Source organism: Chiloscyllium punctatum, chromosome 15 (genome assembly GCF_047496795.1).
Source record: "Chiloscyllium punctatum isolate Juve2018m chromosome 15, sChiPun1.3, whole genome shotgun sequence".
Lineage (NCBI taxonomy): Eukaryota > Metazoa > Chordata > Chondrichthyes > Orectolobiformes > Hemiscylliidae > Chiloscyllium > Chiloscyllium punctatum.
The window spans coordinates 26,159,219-26,178,394 of NC_092753.1; the positions used below are offsets into that span (position 1 = coordinate 26,159,219).

Consider the following 19,176-nt stretch of genomic DNA (forward strand, 5'->3'; position numbering starts at 1 on the left):
AATGAATCTCTACTTTCACAGAGTCCCGACAGTGTGGAAACAGGCCCTTCAGCCCTACAAGTCCACACTGACCCTCTGAAGAGTAATCCACCCAGACCCATTTGCCTGCCCTATTACTCTACATTTCGCCTGACTAATGCACCTAACCTACACGTCCCTGAACACTACAGGCAATTTAGCTTGGCCAACCCACCTAACCTATACATCTTTGGACCGTGGGAGGAAACTGGAGCACCCAAAAGAAACCCACACAGACAGGGGGGTAATGTGCAAATTCCACACAGTCGCCTGAGGTTGGAATTGATCTCGGGTCCCTGGTGCTACGATGCACCAGTGCTAGCCACTGTGCCGCCCTGGCGTTTGGTGCCCTGACATCGAGACTCTAGACCTAGGGGGCACTGTTTTTAACTTAGTTGGTCACATTAACACAAACATAGCACTAAATATCAGGCATGAGGGGATTTTGTTTTCCCCTATCTCAGAGTCATAGGACTTTGGAACTCTCTGCTGCATAAAGCAGTGGAGGCAGGGTCTTTGAATAGTTTTAAAGTTGGACAGATGCTCATGAAGTGACCAGTCATGGGTTATCAGGAATAGATGGGAATGTTGAATTCCGAACACAACCAACTAAGCTGTGATCTTATCGAATGCCAATATGAGCTTGAGGGGTCTAATGGCTTTCGCTGCTCCCAAGTTGTACACTGGCAACTGTCCCACCTGAGGTCCTCCTACTAATCCAGCCTCACGACCGGCAAACTTTTCATTAAAGTAGTTTTGAATTTTCTAAATGTTCGCAAACAATTAACAGTGACATAAACAAAGTAACTTGCAATCAAGGTGTTGAATTAAGCTGCTGGTGTCGCCTGTATCATGTTTGCAGTTTTCTTGGATACAGAGAGAGATAAAGAACCGACAGTGACTTTGTCTTAGTAGCAACACCAGCCTGAGATGGGTGTACATTGTCTTTATAGAAGTTCAGGGATCTAACGAGCAGGTTAGACCAAGGAGAGTCAATGGATGTTATCTCTCTGGATTTTCAGAAGGCCTTTGATAAGGTGCCACACAGGAGGCTGCTGAGTAAGATAAGGGCCCATGGTGTTGGAGGCCAGATACTAGCATGGATAGAAGATTGGCTGTCTGGCAGAAGGCAAAAAGTGGGGATAAAAAGTTCCTTCTCAGGATGGAAACCGACGACTAGTGGTGTTCGACAAAGGTTGGTGTTGGGACTACAACTTTTCACTTTATACATTAATGACCTGGATGAAGGAACAGAGGGCATTCTGGCTAAGTTCGCACATGATGCAAAGATAGGGAGAGGGACAGGTAGTGTTGAGGAGGCAGGGAGGCTGCAGAAAGATTTAGATAGGTCAGGAGGGTGGGCAGATGAAATACAACATAGAAATGTGCCAGGTCATGCACTTTGGTAGGAGCAATAGAGACATGGACTATTTTCTAAATGAGGAGAAAATTCAGAAATTGGAACTGCAAATGCACTTGCAAGTCCAAGTCCAGGTTTCTCTTCAGGTAAACTTGCAGGTTGAGTCAGTAGTTAGGAACGCAAATACAATGTTGTCATTCGACTTGAGAGGACTAGGGTATAAATGCAGGGATGTCCTTCTGAGGTTTTATAAGGTTCTGATCAGACCGCATTGGAGTACTGTGAGCAATTCTGGGTCCTGTACCTCAGGAAAGATGTATTTGCCCTGAGTGGGTCCAGAAGAGATTCTTGAAAATGATCCCAGGATTGAAAGGCTTAACATATGATTAACGTTTGAGGATTCTGGGACTATACTGGTTGGAGTTTAGAAAGATGAGGGGGTATCTGATTGAAACTTTGACAATACTGAGTGGCCTGGACAGAGTGGATGTTGGGAAGATGTTCCCATTGGCAGAAGAGACTAGGACCTAAGAGCACAGCCTTAGAGTAAAGGGAAGACCTTTTATAATGGAGATAAGGAGAGTCTTGTTTAGCCAGAGAGTGGTGAACCTGTGGAAATGATTGCCACAGAAAGCTGTGGAGGCTAGGTCATTGAAAACAGAGATAGATTTGAAACAGAGATAGATAAGTTCTTGATTGCCATGGGGATTAAATGTTATGGAGAGAAAGCGAGAAAATGCGGTTGAAAAACCTATCAACCATGATTGAATGGTGGAGCAGACTCGAATGGCCTAATTTCTGCTCCTCTGTCTTATGGTCTTATGGCTTCTAAATCCAGTTAGAGAGCAAAAAAGTAACCCTGTATGGACATTGAAAGCAATGACCAGACTGTCTTGATCGGCCCAACAACTATTGGAAAAATCAAGGGAAAAACTGAAGAGGAAGAAGGAAGATTGGATGGTGGAGACATGGACTGAAGGAGGCTTGAAGAAAACCAGGGAAGAAGCAAGGGGACATTAGTGGACCCATCAAATCCAGGGTGACAGTGAACAATTTCAAAGATGTAAGATATTTGGGAAGTAGGACTGTTGTCACTGGAGTGAAGGTAAAATAAGAATCCAATATTAGACTTCAGGAATAATAAAAAGAATATTTTATAATTTCACAGGATGTAGGCACGACTGGCTGAGGTAGTGTTTATTTGTAAAATTTTAATTGCCCTGGAGAGTGTGGTGGTGAGTGGCTTTCTTGTACTGCTGCAATCTGTGTGGTAGAAGTAGAACACCCACAGTGCTGTTCATAGAATCACAGAATCCCTACAGTATGGAAACAGGCCATTTGGCCCAACAGGTTCGCACCAACTCTCCAAATAGTATTCCACCCTGACTCATTCCCCTCCTCTACAACCCTCCATTTCCCATGATTAATACACCTAACCTACACACTATGGACTGAACACTATGGGCAGTTTTAGCATGGCCAATTCACCTAACCTGCACACCTTTGGATTGTGAGAGGAAACTGGAGCACTCAGAGGAAACCCACGCAGACACGGTGAGAATGTGCAAACTCCACACAGACAACCGCCCAAGGCTGGAATTGAATCTGGGCCCCTGGCCCATGGGAAGAATTCCAGGGTTGTGATCCAGCAACAATGAAGGAACAGTGCTATAATTCCAAGCAATGTTGTTGACTCTTCCTTCTGAAATGGCATAAGAAGGCCACTCAGTTATGTAAAACCACTACAAATTCTGATTAAGAAATAATACTGGACAGTTCACCTGATAGCAACCTCAGCACTGGAAATGACAATGATAAACTCAGGTACAAAAGGAGGGCATACTCAGCAAAGGTGATGGTGCAGTGGTATACTGTCGATAGGAAGTTGTACTGGTGATCTGCAGCAGTTCAAGAAGATTGGTCACCACCTTCTCATGGGCAACTAGGGGCAGACAATAAATGCACCCATATCCCATGAGTGAATTTAAAAACATTGACCCAGATTTTTCACTGACCAGTGAGTCCAGTGCAGATGGAGGTTGAGTAATAGGGACAGAATTGCCTGGGAAATTGAATTTTCCACTGGAACCCTTCAAAAGTCTTTATTTAGTTCAGAGAACTCAATGAGTTTTCTTCAGAAAAGTTGAAGAATTAAATGCATAGTCTAGCTCTTGACCACTTATTAAACCAACCCCATATTTACCTCACACAGACCCTTTACTCTCTCCAGACTCTGACCCACTGCTTCCCCCAGGACTCGACCTGAACCCCTGGCGGCTGGACCTGACCCCACCCTTGATGCTGAGCCCCGAGATCTGATCCCGCTGTCCGGGCACCCCACCAATCTCAATTTGTCTGCCCCATCCTGACCCACCTAAACAATCACTTAGTTTCCTTACCACCTTGCACCCTGGAATCTTACTTCCTACTCATCTGGCACCCTGCAGTCCCAGCTGGTACCCTACTTACCTAACACACTACCCTGCCATTACACTTACCTCACGCTTACTTCATGTACTTACCATTTATCAGCAGATGTTAAAGTGACTGTTTGGACATCTACATTTCAGAATACGGCAGTGTGTTATGACTGTGTGGTTTGCTTTCCTCTATGGAAGACCAGTCAGAATGGAAGAGCGACTTCATATTTCTGAGGAAGACCGGAGTAGAATCTCCTCTCAGAAATGCTTCCTTCTTTCATGTAAAAGAAATATAGGAAGGGCCTTCTGCATGGGATTGGTTGACTGGGCCTGCACCAGATGGTGAGGGAAGAACATACTTCATCTTCACCAAGCCACGTGTAGCCAATGCATCTATCTGTGACAATGCTGTAGGAGCAACCAGCTCATTGTCCTTGTGGAAACAAAGTCCCACCTACACAGAGATGATACCCTGAATTGTGTGGTGTAACACATTTACCATGCTCAATGGTATGGATTTTGCGCAGATCTAGAAATTCAATGAGGCTCTACAGGCCATCAACATCAGCAGAATTGTGTTCATTCACAGTCCGTAACTTCCTAGCCTGACATACCCCGCTCCCCACTCTACCATTGCCATCAAGCTCCGTAGTCAACCCTGGTTCAATGAAGAGGGAAGGAGGGCAATGCCAGGAGCAGCACCAGGTATACCTAAAGATGACCTGTTAACCTAGTGATGCTATAAAACAGGACAATTTGCATGCCAAACATTGTAAACTGCCAGTAAACTGCAAGCCCACAGCCAGTGGATCAGATCTAAGCTCTGTAGTCCTGCAACATTCTATCATGAATAGTGACGGACAATTAAACAACCCAGCGCATCAGTGCAAAAGGCAAGGCTGAAACATTTGCAGCAATCTTCAGCCAGAAATGCCAAGTGGATGACTCATCTCAGCTTCCACCAGTGATGCCCAAGTGCCAGCCTTCCAGCAATTTAATTAATTCCATATGATTATCATGAAATAGTAAGAGGCAATGTATACTGGAAAGGCAATGGGTCCTGATAATATTCAAGCAATATTAGTGAAGTCATATTCCAGAACTTGCCTCATCACGAGCCAAACTGGTTCAGTACGGCCACAGCACTAGTGTCGCCCCAATAGTGTGGAAAATTGTCCTATGCACAAAAAGCAGGGCAAATCCAATCCAGCCAATTACCACTCCAAGAGTACTCTTAATTCATAGATTATTCATAGAATCTCCACAGTGTAGAAACAGGCCATTCGGCCCAACAAGTCCACACCAACCCTCTGAAAAGTCATCCACCCAGACCCATTCCCCTACCCTATTACTCTACATTTACCCCTGACTAATACCGCTAACCTCCACATTCCTGAATACTGTGGACAATTTAGCATGGCCAGTTCACGTAACCTGCACATCTTTGCATTGTGGGAGGAAACTGGAGCATCCGGAGGAAAAGTGGTAAAAGTCATTAACAGCAGCACTTGCTCAGCAATAATCTGCTTACATGGAGTCATGCCTGACACATAGGAAGGTGGTTATGGTTGTTGGAAGTCAGTCATCTCGGCTCTAGGATTTATTTGCAGGAGTTCCTCAGGGTAGTGACCTAGGCCCAACCATCTCCAGCTGCTTCATCAATGGCCTTCCCTCCATCATACTCAGCATTAAGGAAAAATAGACTAAAAGGAAAGGGAGATGGTGAAGGAAGGGATCAGTGCTGTAATGAGAAATGACAGGGGATCAAGATGTGGAATCAGTCTGGATAAATATAAGAAATAACAAAGGGAAGAAATACTTGGTAGGAGTAATCTACAGGTCCCCAAACAGTAATTCTGCAGTGGGTAACAGTTTAAACCAGGAAACATTAGAAGCTTGCAAGAAAGATATGGCAATAATCATGTGTGATTTTAACAAACACGTGGATTGGAAGAATCCAGTTGACAAGGGTAGCTTGAAGTCAGGATTCATTGAATAGATTAGTGTGTGTTTCTTGGAGCAGTGTGTTGTGGAACCAACCAAAGAGCAAGCTAATCTGAATTTGGTATTGTGTAATGAGGAGAGATTAATTGATGACATAATAGTTAAGGATCCTCTCGGGAGTGGTTACCAAAATAGGATAGAATTCAAAATTCAGTTTGGGAGTGAGAAAGTGGAGTCTTAGATTAGGTTAGATTAGTTTAGATTAGATTACTTACAGTGTGGAAACAGGCCCTTCGGCCCAACAAGTCCACACCGACCCGCCGAAGCGTAACCCACCCAGACCCATTCCCCTACATTTACCCCTTCACCTAACACTACGGGCAATTTAGCGTGGCCAATTCACCTAACCTGCACATTTTTTGGATTGTGGGAGGAAACCGGAGCACCCGGAGGAAACCCACGCAGACACAGGGAGAATGTGCAAACTCCACACAGTCAGTCGCCTGAGGGGAGAATTGAACCCGGGTCTCTGGCACTGTGAGGCAACAGTGCTAACCACTGTGCCACCGTGCCACCATGCCGTCCTACGGTAGTGTTCTGGAATTAAACAAAGGAAATTATATAGGCATGAGAACAGGTTTGGCCCGAGTAGATTGGGCAGGAAGGCTTCATGGTAAGACAGTGGATGAGCAGTGGCACATGTTTAAGGAGCTACTCAGTTCCTCACAAATAAAATATCCCAATGAGAAAGAAAGACAGTAAAGTGGTGGGGGGGGGTGGGTAGGGATTTTAAAAAATCTATGGCTAATTAATGAGGTCATGGACAATATAAAATCAAAAACTAAAATATACCTTATTGCAAAGGCCAGTGGTAGACACGAAGTTTGGGAAACTTTCAAACATAAACAAAGAGATACTGAAAAATTAATAAAAAGAGTTAAGGGAAGTTACAAAAGAAAACTAGCACAAAACATCAAAAAGGATAGCAAAAGCTTCTAGAGGTACATAAAATGGAAGAGAGTCGCTAATTTGAATGTTGATCCCTTGGAGGATGAAACCGGAGAGTTAATATGGGGAACACCGAGATGGTAGAGGTGCTGAATCAATACTTTGCCTCAGTTTTCACAGTAGAGGACAGTAGTACCACTCCTGTTGGAATAGGCAAGTCAAAGGCAATAGATAAGGTAGAGCACAGAGTAATCAACATCAGTAGGGAAAATGTACTAATCAAATTAGTAGGATTGAGGACAGACAAGTCCCCCGAGTCTGGTGACCTGCATCCTAAGGTATTAAAGGAAGTGGCAGGGGAGATAGTAGATCCATTGGTTTGCAATATTCCAAAATTTGGTGGACATGGGAAAGGTTCTAGAAAGCTTGGAAAATAGCTAATAGCCCTTATTCAAAAAGGGAGGGAGACAAAATGTGGGAAATTACATACCGGTTAGTTTAACATCTGTTGTTGGGAAAGTGTTAGAAGCAATTTCAGGATATGTGGAAAGTCAAAACACTATCCATCAGAGTCAGCAAGGTTTTATAAAGAGCAAATCATGTTTGACTAATTTGCTAGAATTCTTCGAAGATGTAACAAGCAAAGTGGATAATGGGGATGCTGTCTTCCAGAATGTGTTTGGTGAGGTGCCACGCAAAAGGTTAATTCACAAGGTTGGATCATGCAGGATTAGGGGTAAATTATTAGCCTGGAGAGATTACTGACTGATAGATGGAAAACAGAGAGTCGAGATAAATGGGTTTTTTCTTGATGGTAAGAGCTAGTGGGGTGCCACAGAGTTCGGTCCTGAACCCCAGCTATTTACATTCAACATTAACAACCTGGATACAGGGATAGAAGGCTCGACAGCCAGATCTGCAGATGACATAAAAATATGTAGGACGGTAAATTGCAATGAGGAAATAAGAACCTTACAAATGGATACGGATGGGTTTGGAGAGTGGGCCAAAATGTGGCCGATGGAGTTTAACGTGGATAAGTGCAAGTTCCTGCATTTGGGTCAAAAAAATGGGGGGGAGACTTTGGTGACTCCAGTGCAGAGGGATCTAGGTGTACTCGTTCATGAGTCACAGAACACTAACATTCAGATATAGCAGATAATACAGAAAGTGAATAGCTAACGAAATAGAATATTAAAGGTAAGGAAGCATTGTTGCAACCATACAAGGTATTGGTGAGACCGCACCTGGAGTGTTGTGCACAGTTTTGTTCCCCTTATTTGAAGAACGATATAATAGCATTGGGGGCAGTTCAGAGGAGCTTCACTAGATTAATTACAGAGATAAGGGGTTTGTCATATGAAAAGAGATTGAACAGTTTTGACCTATACTCTCTGGAATGTAGAAGAATGAGGGGAGATCAAATTGAGGTATTCAAGATGATAAAATAAATGTGGAGTGGATACGTCCTCTTGTGAGGCATTTTAGGACAAGAGGTCATAGTCTTAGGATAAGGGGTAGCAAGTTTAAAACAGTGTTAAAGAGAAACTACTTCTCCAAAGGGTTGTGAATCTGTGGAATTTGCTACCCCAAAGTGTGGTGCATGCTGGGATAGTGAGTAAATTTATGGAGGAGTTAGACAGATTTTTAATTGTTAATGGGTTGAAGGGATATGGAGAGGAGGCAGGAAAATGAAGGTAAGAAGCATATCAGCCATGATCGAATGGTGGAGTACACTCAGTGGGCTGAATTGCCTAATTCTGCTCCTGCATCTTAAGAACTTAGACCTTATAAGGTCAGAAATGGGGATGTTCACACAGTGGTCAGTACCATTCATGATTCTTCAGATGCTGAAACGATCCATATCGACTCAGCAGCCCACTCAGAACATCCTGTCTATCTGTGCAAAATTCTGTAAGTATATCACAGACCTTCTCCCTGATATCTATATTCACATCATCCCTCTCAACACCACAAAGTATTCATTTAAATCTATATCTGCTGGCTCCATGCACAAATTATCACTGTGGTCCTTAATGGACCCTAATCTTTCCCTCTTTATCCTTAATCTATTTAGAGTCATAGAGATGTATAGCACGGACACAGACCTTTCGGTCCAACTTATCCATGCAACCAGATATCCTAAATTAACTTAGTCCCATTTGCCAGCACTTGGTCCATATTCCTCTAAACCCTTCTCATTCATATACCCATCCAGATGTCTTTTAAATGCTGTAATTGTACCAGCTTCCACCACTTTCTCTGGCAACTCATTCCATACACACACCACTCTTTGCGTGAAAAGGTTGCCCCCTAGGTCCCTTTGAAATCTTTCTCCTCTCACCCTAAATCTATGCCCTCTAGTTCTGGATTCCCCCAACCCAGGGAAAATACCTTGTCTATTTATCCTATCCATGTTCTTCGTAATTTTGTAAACCTCTCTAAGGTCACCCCTCAGCCTCCGATGCTCCAGGGAAAACAGCCCCAGCCTGTTCAGCATCTTCCTATAGCTCAAATCCTCCAACCCTGGCAACATCCTTGTATATCTTTTCTGAACCCTTCCAAGTTTCACAACATCTTTCCAATAGGAGGGAGACCAGAATTGTACACGATATGGGTGTAAAATAACTTAGGATTTTCCTTTACTTTAGTTTACATATTCCAAATGTTTACTTGTTCCAGCAATTGTTATTCAGGCACTAGACTGCGCAAGGAGCAAAAGAGTCTGAAATTTATTTTAAGTGAATCATCACGATGAAGACATTAATTAAAATACTTCAGTGTTTTGAGTCATAGAGCGTCCTACAGCACAGATACAGGCCCTTTGACCCAAACTGGTCCATGCTGACCAAAATGTCCATCCATGCGAACCCCATTTCCCTGTACTTGGCCCATATCCTTCTAAACCTTTAGAATATGGAACATTACAGCGTAGTACAGGCCTTCAGCCCTCAATATTGCACCAACTGTGGAACCAATCTGAAGCCCATCTAACCCACACTATTCTATTCTCATCCATATGTTTATCCAATGACTACTTAAATGCCCTTAAAGTTGGCAAGTCTACTACTGTTGTAGGCAGGATGTTCCAAGTCCTTACTACTCTCTGAGTAAGGAATCTACCTCTGACATCTCTCCTATACTTATGACCCCTCAATTTGAGGCTATGTCCCCTCATGCTAGCCATCACCATCTGAGGAAAAAGGATCTCACTATCCAATCTATCTCATCTTCTGATCATCTTGTATGTCTCAATTAAGTCACCTCTCAATCTTCTTCTCTCTAACAAAAACAGCCTCAAGTCCCTCAGCCTTTCCTCATAAGACCTTCCCTCCATATTCAGGCAACATCCTGGTAAATCTGCACCCTTTCCGTTGCTTCCATGTCCTTCCTATAATGCAACAACCAGGACTGTACACAATACTCCAAGTGCAGCCGCACCAGAGTTTTGTACAGCTGCAACATGACCTCATGGCTCCAAACTCAATCCCTACACCAATAAAAGCTAACACACTGTACGCCTTCTTAACAACTCTATCAACCTGGGTGGCAACTTTCAGGGATCTATATACATGGACACCGAGAACTCTCTGCTCATCCAAGAATCTTATCATTAGCTGAGCACTCTGTAATCCTGTTAATCCTTCCAAACTGAATCACCTCATATTTGTCTGCATTAAACTCTGTTTGCCACCTCTCAGCCCAGCTCTGCAGTTTATCTATGTCCCTCTGTAACCCACAACATCTTTCTGTACAGTCTACAACTTTCCTGTCCATTTATTTGACCAAATGTTTTTTAAACGCTACTAATGTACCCACCTCAATGACTTCTGCTGGCAGCTCATTTCATGTGCATACGATGCATGCCATGTGTAAAAATGTTGCCCCTCAGATTCCCTTTTATTCGTTCCCCTCCAACCTTAAACTGATGCCCTCTCGTTCTGGATTCCCCACCCCGGGAAAAAGACTGAATGTCACCCTATCCATGTCTCTCATGATCTTATACACCTTTATAAGATCCCACCTCAGTCTCCTATGCTTACATAAAACAGTCCTCGCTTGTTCAACCTCTCCCTATAACTCAGACTGTTGAGTTTCAGCAGCATCCTTGTAGATTTCATCTCACTCTTTCCAGTTTAATAACATTCTTCCCATAACAAGGTGACAAAAACTGAACACAATACTCCAAGTGCGGCCTCACCAACGTCCTGTATAACTGCTGCATAATTTCCCAACTTCTATACTCAGTGCCCTGACTGATGAAGGCCAGTGTGCCAAAAGCCTTCTTCACTGCCCTGTCTGCCTGTGACTCCACTTTCAGAGAACTGTGCACCTCAACTCCAAAATCCCTCTATTCCTTAAGGCCCTACCATTCACCAAGAAACTCCTACTTTGATTTGACTTTTCAAAATGCAAGACCTCACACTTGTCTATATTAAACTCCATTTGCCATTTCTCAGCCCATTTCCCCAGCTGACCACGGTCCTGCTGCAATTCCTGATAACCTTCCTCACTGTCCATGATGCTGCCTATTTTAGTGTCATCTGCAAACTTACTAATCATGCGTTGCACATTCTCATCTAAATCACTGATGTAGAAAACAAACAGTAATGGGCTCAGCACTGACCCTGATTTTAAAAAAAATGCAAGGCACATTTTCAAAGTGATTGAAATGGCAGAGAAAACTTCGGCTGAATGGCCTACTCCTATGTTCTTGTCAATGAATAAAAGCAGAAAAGTTATCAGATCAAAACAGCCTACTGAATAGCTGTTATTATTAGCAGACAGATAAATACATAGATTGTGTAATTGCACAGAGGTAACCATTAATAAGTGAGTGTTTTGAAGTCTAGGAGCTGAATAGTAGGACAGAGCTTGATGTTCATACACCCAGATGATGAGAAGTCATTATTGAACAGAAGGTGCCTTCAGGCTGGAGCGACCACCAGCTCAGTACTGAAAGCTAGTCATGTGCAGCTGGAAAATAAACACCAACTGGGACTTCAGTTAACAGTGAATCTGTCAGCTCTTGAAACATTTGCCATCATGCCCCCACCTGCCTTACAATACCATGATGCACTGCAACTTCTAACAGCAGAAGCAAGCTAACCTTCCATTTATTTTAATGTAAAGCGCCTATTCAGGTGGTTAAAAGTTTGTGAGGGGACTGCTGTCATGAAACCTGGGAGTTGCAATTCTTTTTCATTGACATCTCCTCCTCCTGCACTTGATGCAATCCTGAATGTATTTAGCTGCAGCCCTGTTTCCATTGAGAGTAGTGCACACAAGAGGTTACTCTGGGTTACAAGTCTGTGGTTGCTGCGCCTCTGTTTAAATTGTTTCCATGGCTTTGCAGATCACTGGATAATGACTGACAACAAGTTACAAGCGCTCTTTGTATTCTGAGCAAAGACAAGTAAAATGTCAGCACTCTGTTCCGTTTTCTATCCAGTGTTATGAGCAGATTATACACTGATATGTCCAGCTGATCCACTTTAACTGGAACACAACAGCCCCTAGTAAACCTCCACATCTGCTCTTGGCTTAATGGCTGTCAGCATCTAAATGATCAATCTATTTCCCACACTATATGATTTATAGCAAAGAAAGAGACCACTCTGCTCATTGAGTCTGTGCCAATGCTAGTCATTTCCTGGAACTGTGTAGTTCATATCCTGAGCTTTCTTCATGTCCTTTTCTGTTCTTACTGCTCAAATACTAATCCAATTCTCCTCAGGTGCCCAGCTACCATCCACCACTAGAAAGCACTACTGGTGAACCTCCTTTATATCTTCTCATGGAGCCTGTGCCTATTTATGCCATGAATTATAAATAAGTATTCGATGGTTGCAGGTCCGGAACAGAATTTCGCCCATAGAAATCTGGCGCACTCAACCTTAAGGAACAAATTTGGATATTCAATAAGAAACTGTGGATTTTCAGTGATGTGAGAACACAAGAACTAGGAGCAGGCGTAGGCAGTTCAAGGTTTCAAGGTTAGAGTGGTGCTGGAAAAGCACAGCAGGTCAGGCAGCATCCGAGGAGCAGGAGAATCGGCGTTTTGGGCAGAAGTCCTTCATTCCTCAATTTTCCTGCTCCTCGGATGTTGCCTGACCTGCTGTGCATTTCCAGCACCACTCTAATCTTGACTCTAATCTCCAGTATCTGCAGTCCTCACTTTCGCCTAGTTCAACATTTCAAGCCTGCTCCTGTCTGCCACAACTTCGCTATGCCCCAAAGTGTTCTGCAGAGAGTGAAGTGCTTATGAAACATTATCATTATTGTAAAGTAGGAAACTCAGCTGGCAACCTCTGCACAGAAAGCTACCACAAGCAGCAATGTGCTAATGGCCAGCTAGCTGTTGGTGGGAGCTTGCTGTGTACAAGATTATATGGCAATGACCAGCTATACTTTCTTTTCGAGTGCTGTTTTAAATATTAGACTTGAAGGGCTTCCGTACTCTGCTTTGAAATCTTGCCATTGGATCATTTATTCAGTAGTCTCCTTTGAAAGATTAAGACTGCATCTCCAAAGTGTGGTGCTCCTCCGGTACTGTACTGGGAGTTGGTGTAAATCTTGTGCTCAAAGTTTGGTGTGGGATTTGAAGCCAGATCTTGATGATTTGGAGGTGACGAAGGGCCTATGCATGAAACATCGACTCTCCTGCTCCTCTGACGCTGACTGACCTGCTGTGCTTTCCCAGCGTTGCACTTTTAGACTTTGGGGGTGAGTGCTACATACTGAGCCACTGTCTTACACAGGCTCCACTTTACAGTTAACAATGCCAAAGGAAGTCTAAGGTATAATCCTATATGAATCTGAATGACACGGGCTATGGCAGGATTTGTGACAGAATCAGATAAGATGCAGATCTATCTCACTCTCTTTTATGCTTTTGCCGAGGGGCGAGGCAAGTGTCTCATGACGCAATGATGGTTTAACAATTAAGAGGGATTATTGCTTGTTAAACAAGGACTGGTTAATACCACAACTCTCCTCATTAATATTCAGCTTATCTTACCAAGTGCACTGAACAAGCTCAATGTGGAAAATTCTGGACATGGACGTCAGAGCTGGTGATTTCAGCATACCGTTTGCTCTGACGGACTTCCATATTGAACACTGGGCACTAACACCTTAGGGCACCTATCACATACGTCCTATGTCCACTGACTTTGGCAACCCACAATATTCCAGCCTTTGTGAACTCTCATAATACAGCTACGATCCATTTACAGGACACGTCTGCATTTCAATGCAACTGTCATTGTAATGCTGCTGCAAGAACACACCCAGCTCATGGGACTGGACCAGGCAGCACATCCAGGCTGCTTGTGCGCTCTCCTGACACTCAGTCACTATGAGACTACCTGGATGTTCACAGCGTCCCTGACTTGCATTGCCACTTTAGCCCAATGATACCAGGGTCATATTACTTCAGCTTAGTGCAGGCACAAAGCTGGGAAGCTAGTCATAGTTGACAGCCGGCCTCAGTCAACTCTTGGGGATAGCTCTCGATGCAGGGTTCCTGGCAATTCCTGAAGAAGGGCTTATGCCCGAAACATTGATTCTCCTGTTCCTTGGATGCTGCCTGACTTGCTGCGCTTTTCCAGCAACACATTTTCAGTCCTGGCAAAGTAAGTCAAGGCCAGCCTCAGATATTGGTCAGGGGCTTCGACACAGTCAGAAAGCTGCTCAGGACTGTCAGAGTCAGAACCCTCTCAAAAGGTGAAGGGTCAAATGACAAGCAACACATGTCCAGTCTTGACTCTTTCTGCCTGACTATGGGCTCACTCCTGGAATAAGAGTGAGACAAGGATTATAGGAGACGAATGTGGAGGACATAGTTATTACTGTTGGTGCAGGTGGGAGGTGTCCCATGTGAGTGGGTAGACAGCGCAGAGAGCACACAGGGTCAGGATGATGTTGCAGGCATTAGTGAGAGTGATACACTGCCATGTCTAGGGCAAGTGTCAGGAACACTGAAACACAGCTCCGAGCTGACAGTGTATGTCTGAGTGCACAATGGCCTTTTCAGTGTGGTTCAGCTGTATGGGATTCTGGTCAGTTCCAGGATATCACGGCAGTAGCAGGTTGATCCAGGAATGGCGTGTGGTAAGATGGGGCCATAATCAGACATGAGTGCTGATATGGGGCATGATAGTTAGTTAACAAGGTGAGTTTGGGTAAGATTTGGTGAAAACAATGTACTCGGCCACGTGACAAGAAAGCCTCCAAAGTCATTGCACAACTTACACTTGGTCAAATAAAAGTAAGATTCAGATCTCGGTCGTTTAATTGGTGCTCAAGTTAATTTTATTCCATTGAATACTGGTAGCCATCTCATGCTTAAGTGAATGCTGACTGTCTTGAAGGAAGCTGATATAAATTGTTTTTTTTTAAATTTAGCTTTTGTTCACAGGGTGTGAGTATCTCAAGTCAAGTAAGTGCTGACCTAGCCAGACAAGCTCATTTCCCATAAACAAATATAACAATAACCCTTACTTGCTATATCTCTGTTCATATTCAGTTTGGCTGACACTATGTGCAAGGTAGATAGTGTAGATGTATTTAAGGTGAACCTAGATAAGTACATGACAGAAAACAGGGAGTAGAAGGATATGCCGATCGGGTGAAATAGAGTAAGGTTTGATAAGGTTTGATAAAGATGAAGTTTTGATAAATCTCCTGGCCCTGATGGGCTACATCCTAGAGTTCTGAGGGAGGTGGCTGAGGAAATAGTGGAGGCGTTGGTTGAGATCTTTCAAAAGTCACTGGAGTCAGGGAAAGTCCCGGATGATTGGAAGATCACTGTTGTAACCCCCTTGTTCAAGAAAGGATCAAGACAAAAGATGGAAAATTATAGGCCAATTAGCCTAACCTCGGTTGTTGGTAAAATTCTAGAATCCATCATTAAGGATGAGGTTTCTTAATTCTTGGAAGAGCAGAGTCTGATTAGAACAAGTCAACATGGATTTAGTAAGGGGAGGTTGTGCCTGACAAACCTGTTGGAATTCTTTGAAGAGGTGACAAGTAGGTTAGGTCAGGGAAATCCAGTGGATGTGGTCTATCTAGACTTCCAAAATGCCTTTGATAAGGTGCCACACGGGAGGCTGCTGAGTAAGGTGAGGGCCCATGTTGTTCGAGGTGAGTTACTGGTATGGATTGAGGATTGGCTGTCTGACAGAAGGCAGAGAGTTGGGATAAAAGGTTCTTTTTCAGAATGGCAGCCGGTGACAAGCGGTGTCCCGCAGGGTTCAGTGTTGGGGCTGCAACTGTTCACATTATATATTAATGATCTGGATGAAGGGACTGGGGGCATTCTAGCGAAGTTTGCCGATGATACGAAGTTAGGTGGACAGGCAGGTAGTACTGAGGAAGTGGGGAAGCTTCAGAAGGATCTAGACAGTTTGGGAGAGTGGTCCAGGAAATGGCTGATGGAATTCAATGTGAGCAAATGCGAGGTCTTGCATGTTGGAAAAAAGAATACAAGCATGGACTACTTTCTAAACGGTGAGAAAATTCATAAAGCCAAAGTACAAAGGGATCTGGGAGTGCGAGTCGAGGATTCAGTAAAGGTAAACATGCAGGTTGAGCCCGTGATTAAGAAAGCGAATGCAATGTTGTCATTTATCTCAAGAGGGTTGGAATATAAAAGCAGCGATGTGCTACTGAGACTTTATAAAGCTTTGGTTAGGCCCCATTTGGAGAACTGTGTCTAGTATTGGTCCCCACATCTCAGGAAGGACATACTGGCACTGGAGCATGTCCAGCGGAGACTTACACGGATGATCCCTGGAATGGTAGGTCTAACATACGAGGAACGGCTGAGGATCCTGGGATTGTATTCATTGGAGTTTAGAAGATTAAGGGGAGATCTAATAGAAACTTACAAGATAATACATGGCTTGGAGAGGGTGGATGCTAGGAAATTGTTTCTGTTAGGCGAGGAGACTAGGACCCATGGACACAGCCTTAGAATTAGAGGGGGTAAATTCCGAGCAGAAATGCAGAGACATTTCTTCAGCCAGAGAGTGGTGGGCCTGTGGAATTCATTGCCGCGGAGTGCAGTGGAGGCTGGGACGCTAAATGTCTTCAACGCAGAGATTGATAAATTCTTGATGTCACAAGGAATTAAGGGCTACGGGGAGAATGCGGGTAAGTGGAGTTGAAATGTCCATCAGCCATGATTGAATGGCGGAGTGGACTCGATGGGCCAAATGGCCTTACTTCCACTCCTATGTCTTATGGTCTTAAGGTTGGAGGATCAAGTCTTGCTTAGAGCATAAATACCAGCATGGATCTGATGGACTAAGTGGCCAGTTTCCATGCTGTCGGTCCTGTGTAATTACTAGTTCTGATTGTTCTTGGATACTGCAAACATCACAACAGGTGAAAATGTATTTTAGGATTTGTTTAAACAATTTGTATTAGTGTATTCTGTTGTTACTTTCTCCCAAATAAATTAAAACGCACACTTTGTAAAATGTTCCCAATTCAAACAAAATGTGTGGCTGTGCAAAAATGTCTTGTTTTTTAATTCATTGATGGGATGTGGACGTCACTGGTTGAGCCCTAATTACCCTTGAGAAGAGTGCACGCACAATGCTGTTCCAGGATTTTGACCCAGTGACACTGAACAGAGTTTCACCAAATGACCTTCACTCCTCATGTCTTTAACAGGCTAAGGGCAAAGAGAGGCAATGGCTGCGGCACCAGTCAATTGGAGAACTCGATGACACCAAAATAATCGATGGCTTGACAGGAGAGAAGGCGATTTATAAACGTAGAGGGGAGTTGGAACCCGAGGTGAGTCTGAGGAGAAAAGGGAAGCAGTTTGATTAATATGGTTATGTATCTGCTGCCATTTCCTGTGGTTTGGGGTGAAGCTGTACAGTCTTGCCTAATTTGTATAATGATAGCCTTCCTACGCTGTATGTTGTACTATTGAGCTACTGCACCACTTAATAATACATCCCTCCCTGGTGTGAAATATAACATCAGAGAAAACACTACTTACTCATGTCATTAAGCAATAGAATGGAGGAAGCTTCACTCCTCTCGTTCCTCTCCCCGCACCAATTTTTATATGACCCCTCCATGATATTTTGTACATGTTTAAATGTTTGGCCAATTTGATAAATGCCTGCAAATCATTTTACGCCAAATCTTGCCAGGAAAATAGCCACACATGCCATTATGTACAAATCGATAAGGGTGTTGAGGGGAAGAAGAGACACCTTATCAATTGCAATTCTCCAAAGCCTGTTGTTTCATTTATGACAGTCCACAAAAACAGCATCCCACCTTTAGCATCCCAGTTATTTTTAAGGGCTGGTTGGATTATGATTAGTCCTTTATTAAACTTGTTATCATTTGTGTTAGAACCTAAATAATGAGGTGATTATTGCTGCAGTGCTAATCACAGAATTGTTATCATGTTTCAAAGGCCATTCAACTGCTCTGATCTAGAAAGGAAACTAAATCCAGAAAAAACAACCCAAGTTCTTCGTAACCTCCTTACAAATCATACTGTCCAATCCTGCTAGCATCCTAGTCACGTTTTTTTTCTAATTTGTTCATCGGATGTGGAAGTCGCTGGTTATTGCCCATCCCCAATTGCTCAGAGGGTTGTTGAGAGTTAACCACATTGCCATAGGTCTGGAGTTATATGCAGGCCAGACCAGCTAAGGACAGCAGATTTTCTTCCCTAAAAAAAATTAGTGAACCAGAATGGATTTTTGCAACAATTGAGAACAATTGCATGGTTGCCATTAGGCCAGCTCTCACAGGTATTTATTGAAATCGGCACGGTGGCTCAGTGGTTAGCACTGCTACTTCACAGTGCCAGGGACCGGGTTTGATTCCAGTGTTGAGCAACTGTCTGTGTGGAGTTTGCATGTTCTCCTCTGGGTGCTCTGGTTACCTCCCACAATCCAAAGATGTTCAGGTTAGCTGAGTTGGTCGTGCTAGTCAGGGGTACAAATAGGACAATAGGGTAGGGGAATGGGTCTGTGTGGGTTGCTCCTCAGAGTGGACATGTTGGGCCAAATGGCCTATTTACACACTGTAGGGATTCTATTATTCTGTGAATCCAGATTTCACTGTCTGCCATGGTAGGATTTAGACCAATGTTCCCAAAACTTTAGCCTGTGATCTGAATTGCTAGTCCAGTGACATTAACACTACACCACTGTCTCCCTGGGTTTAAGGCATTTAAGATTTATGGTAATTTGGCAAAAGATGCCATAATGAGAAATTTCTTCAAGCAATGATTAGGGTACGGTCTAGAATGCATTGCCTGAGAATGTCTTGTTTTTTAATTCATTGATGGGATGTGGACGTCACTGGCTGAGCCCTAATTACCCTTGAGAAGAGCGCACGCACAATGCTATTCCAGGATTTTGACCCAGTGACACTGAAAGAATGATAATATATTTCCAGGTTGGGATAGTGTGTGTCTTGGAAACTAACATGCAGTGATGG

The 19,176-nt window shown here is 43.6% G+C and overlaps 1 protein-coding gene across 3 annotated transcripts in view; it reads left to right on the plus strand.

Moving 5' to 3' along the window:
• vwa8 (von Willebrand factor A domain containing 8) overlaps positions 1–19,176 on the plus strand; it is a 353,830-nt gene that overhangs the window by 302,764 nt on the left and 31,890 nt on the right. For all 3 annotated transcript variants that reach the window (XM_072584806.1, XM_072584805.1, XM_072584804.1), the window contains one exon: positions 17,374–17,499. In XM_072584806.1, coding sequence (XP_072440907.1) covers positions 17,374–17,499 — 126 coding nt within the window. The remainder of the gene's footprint in view (positions 1–17,373; positions 17,500–19,176) is intronic.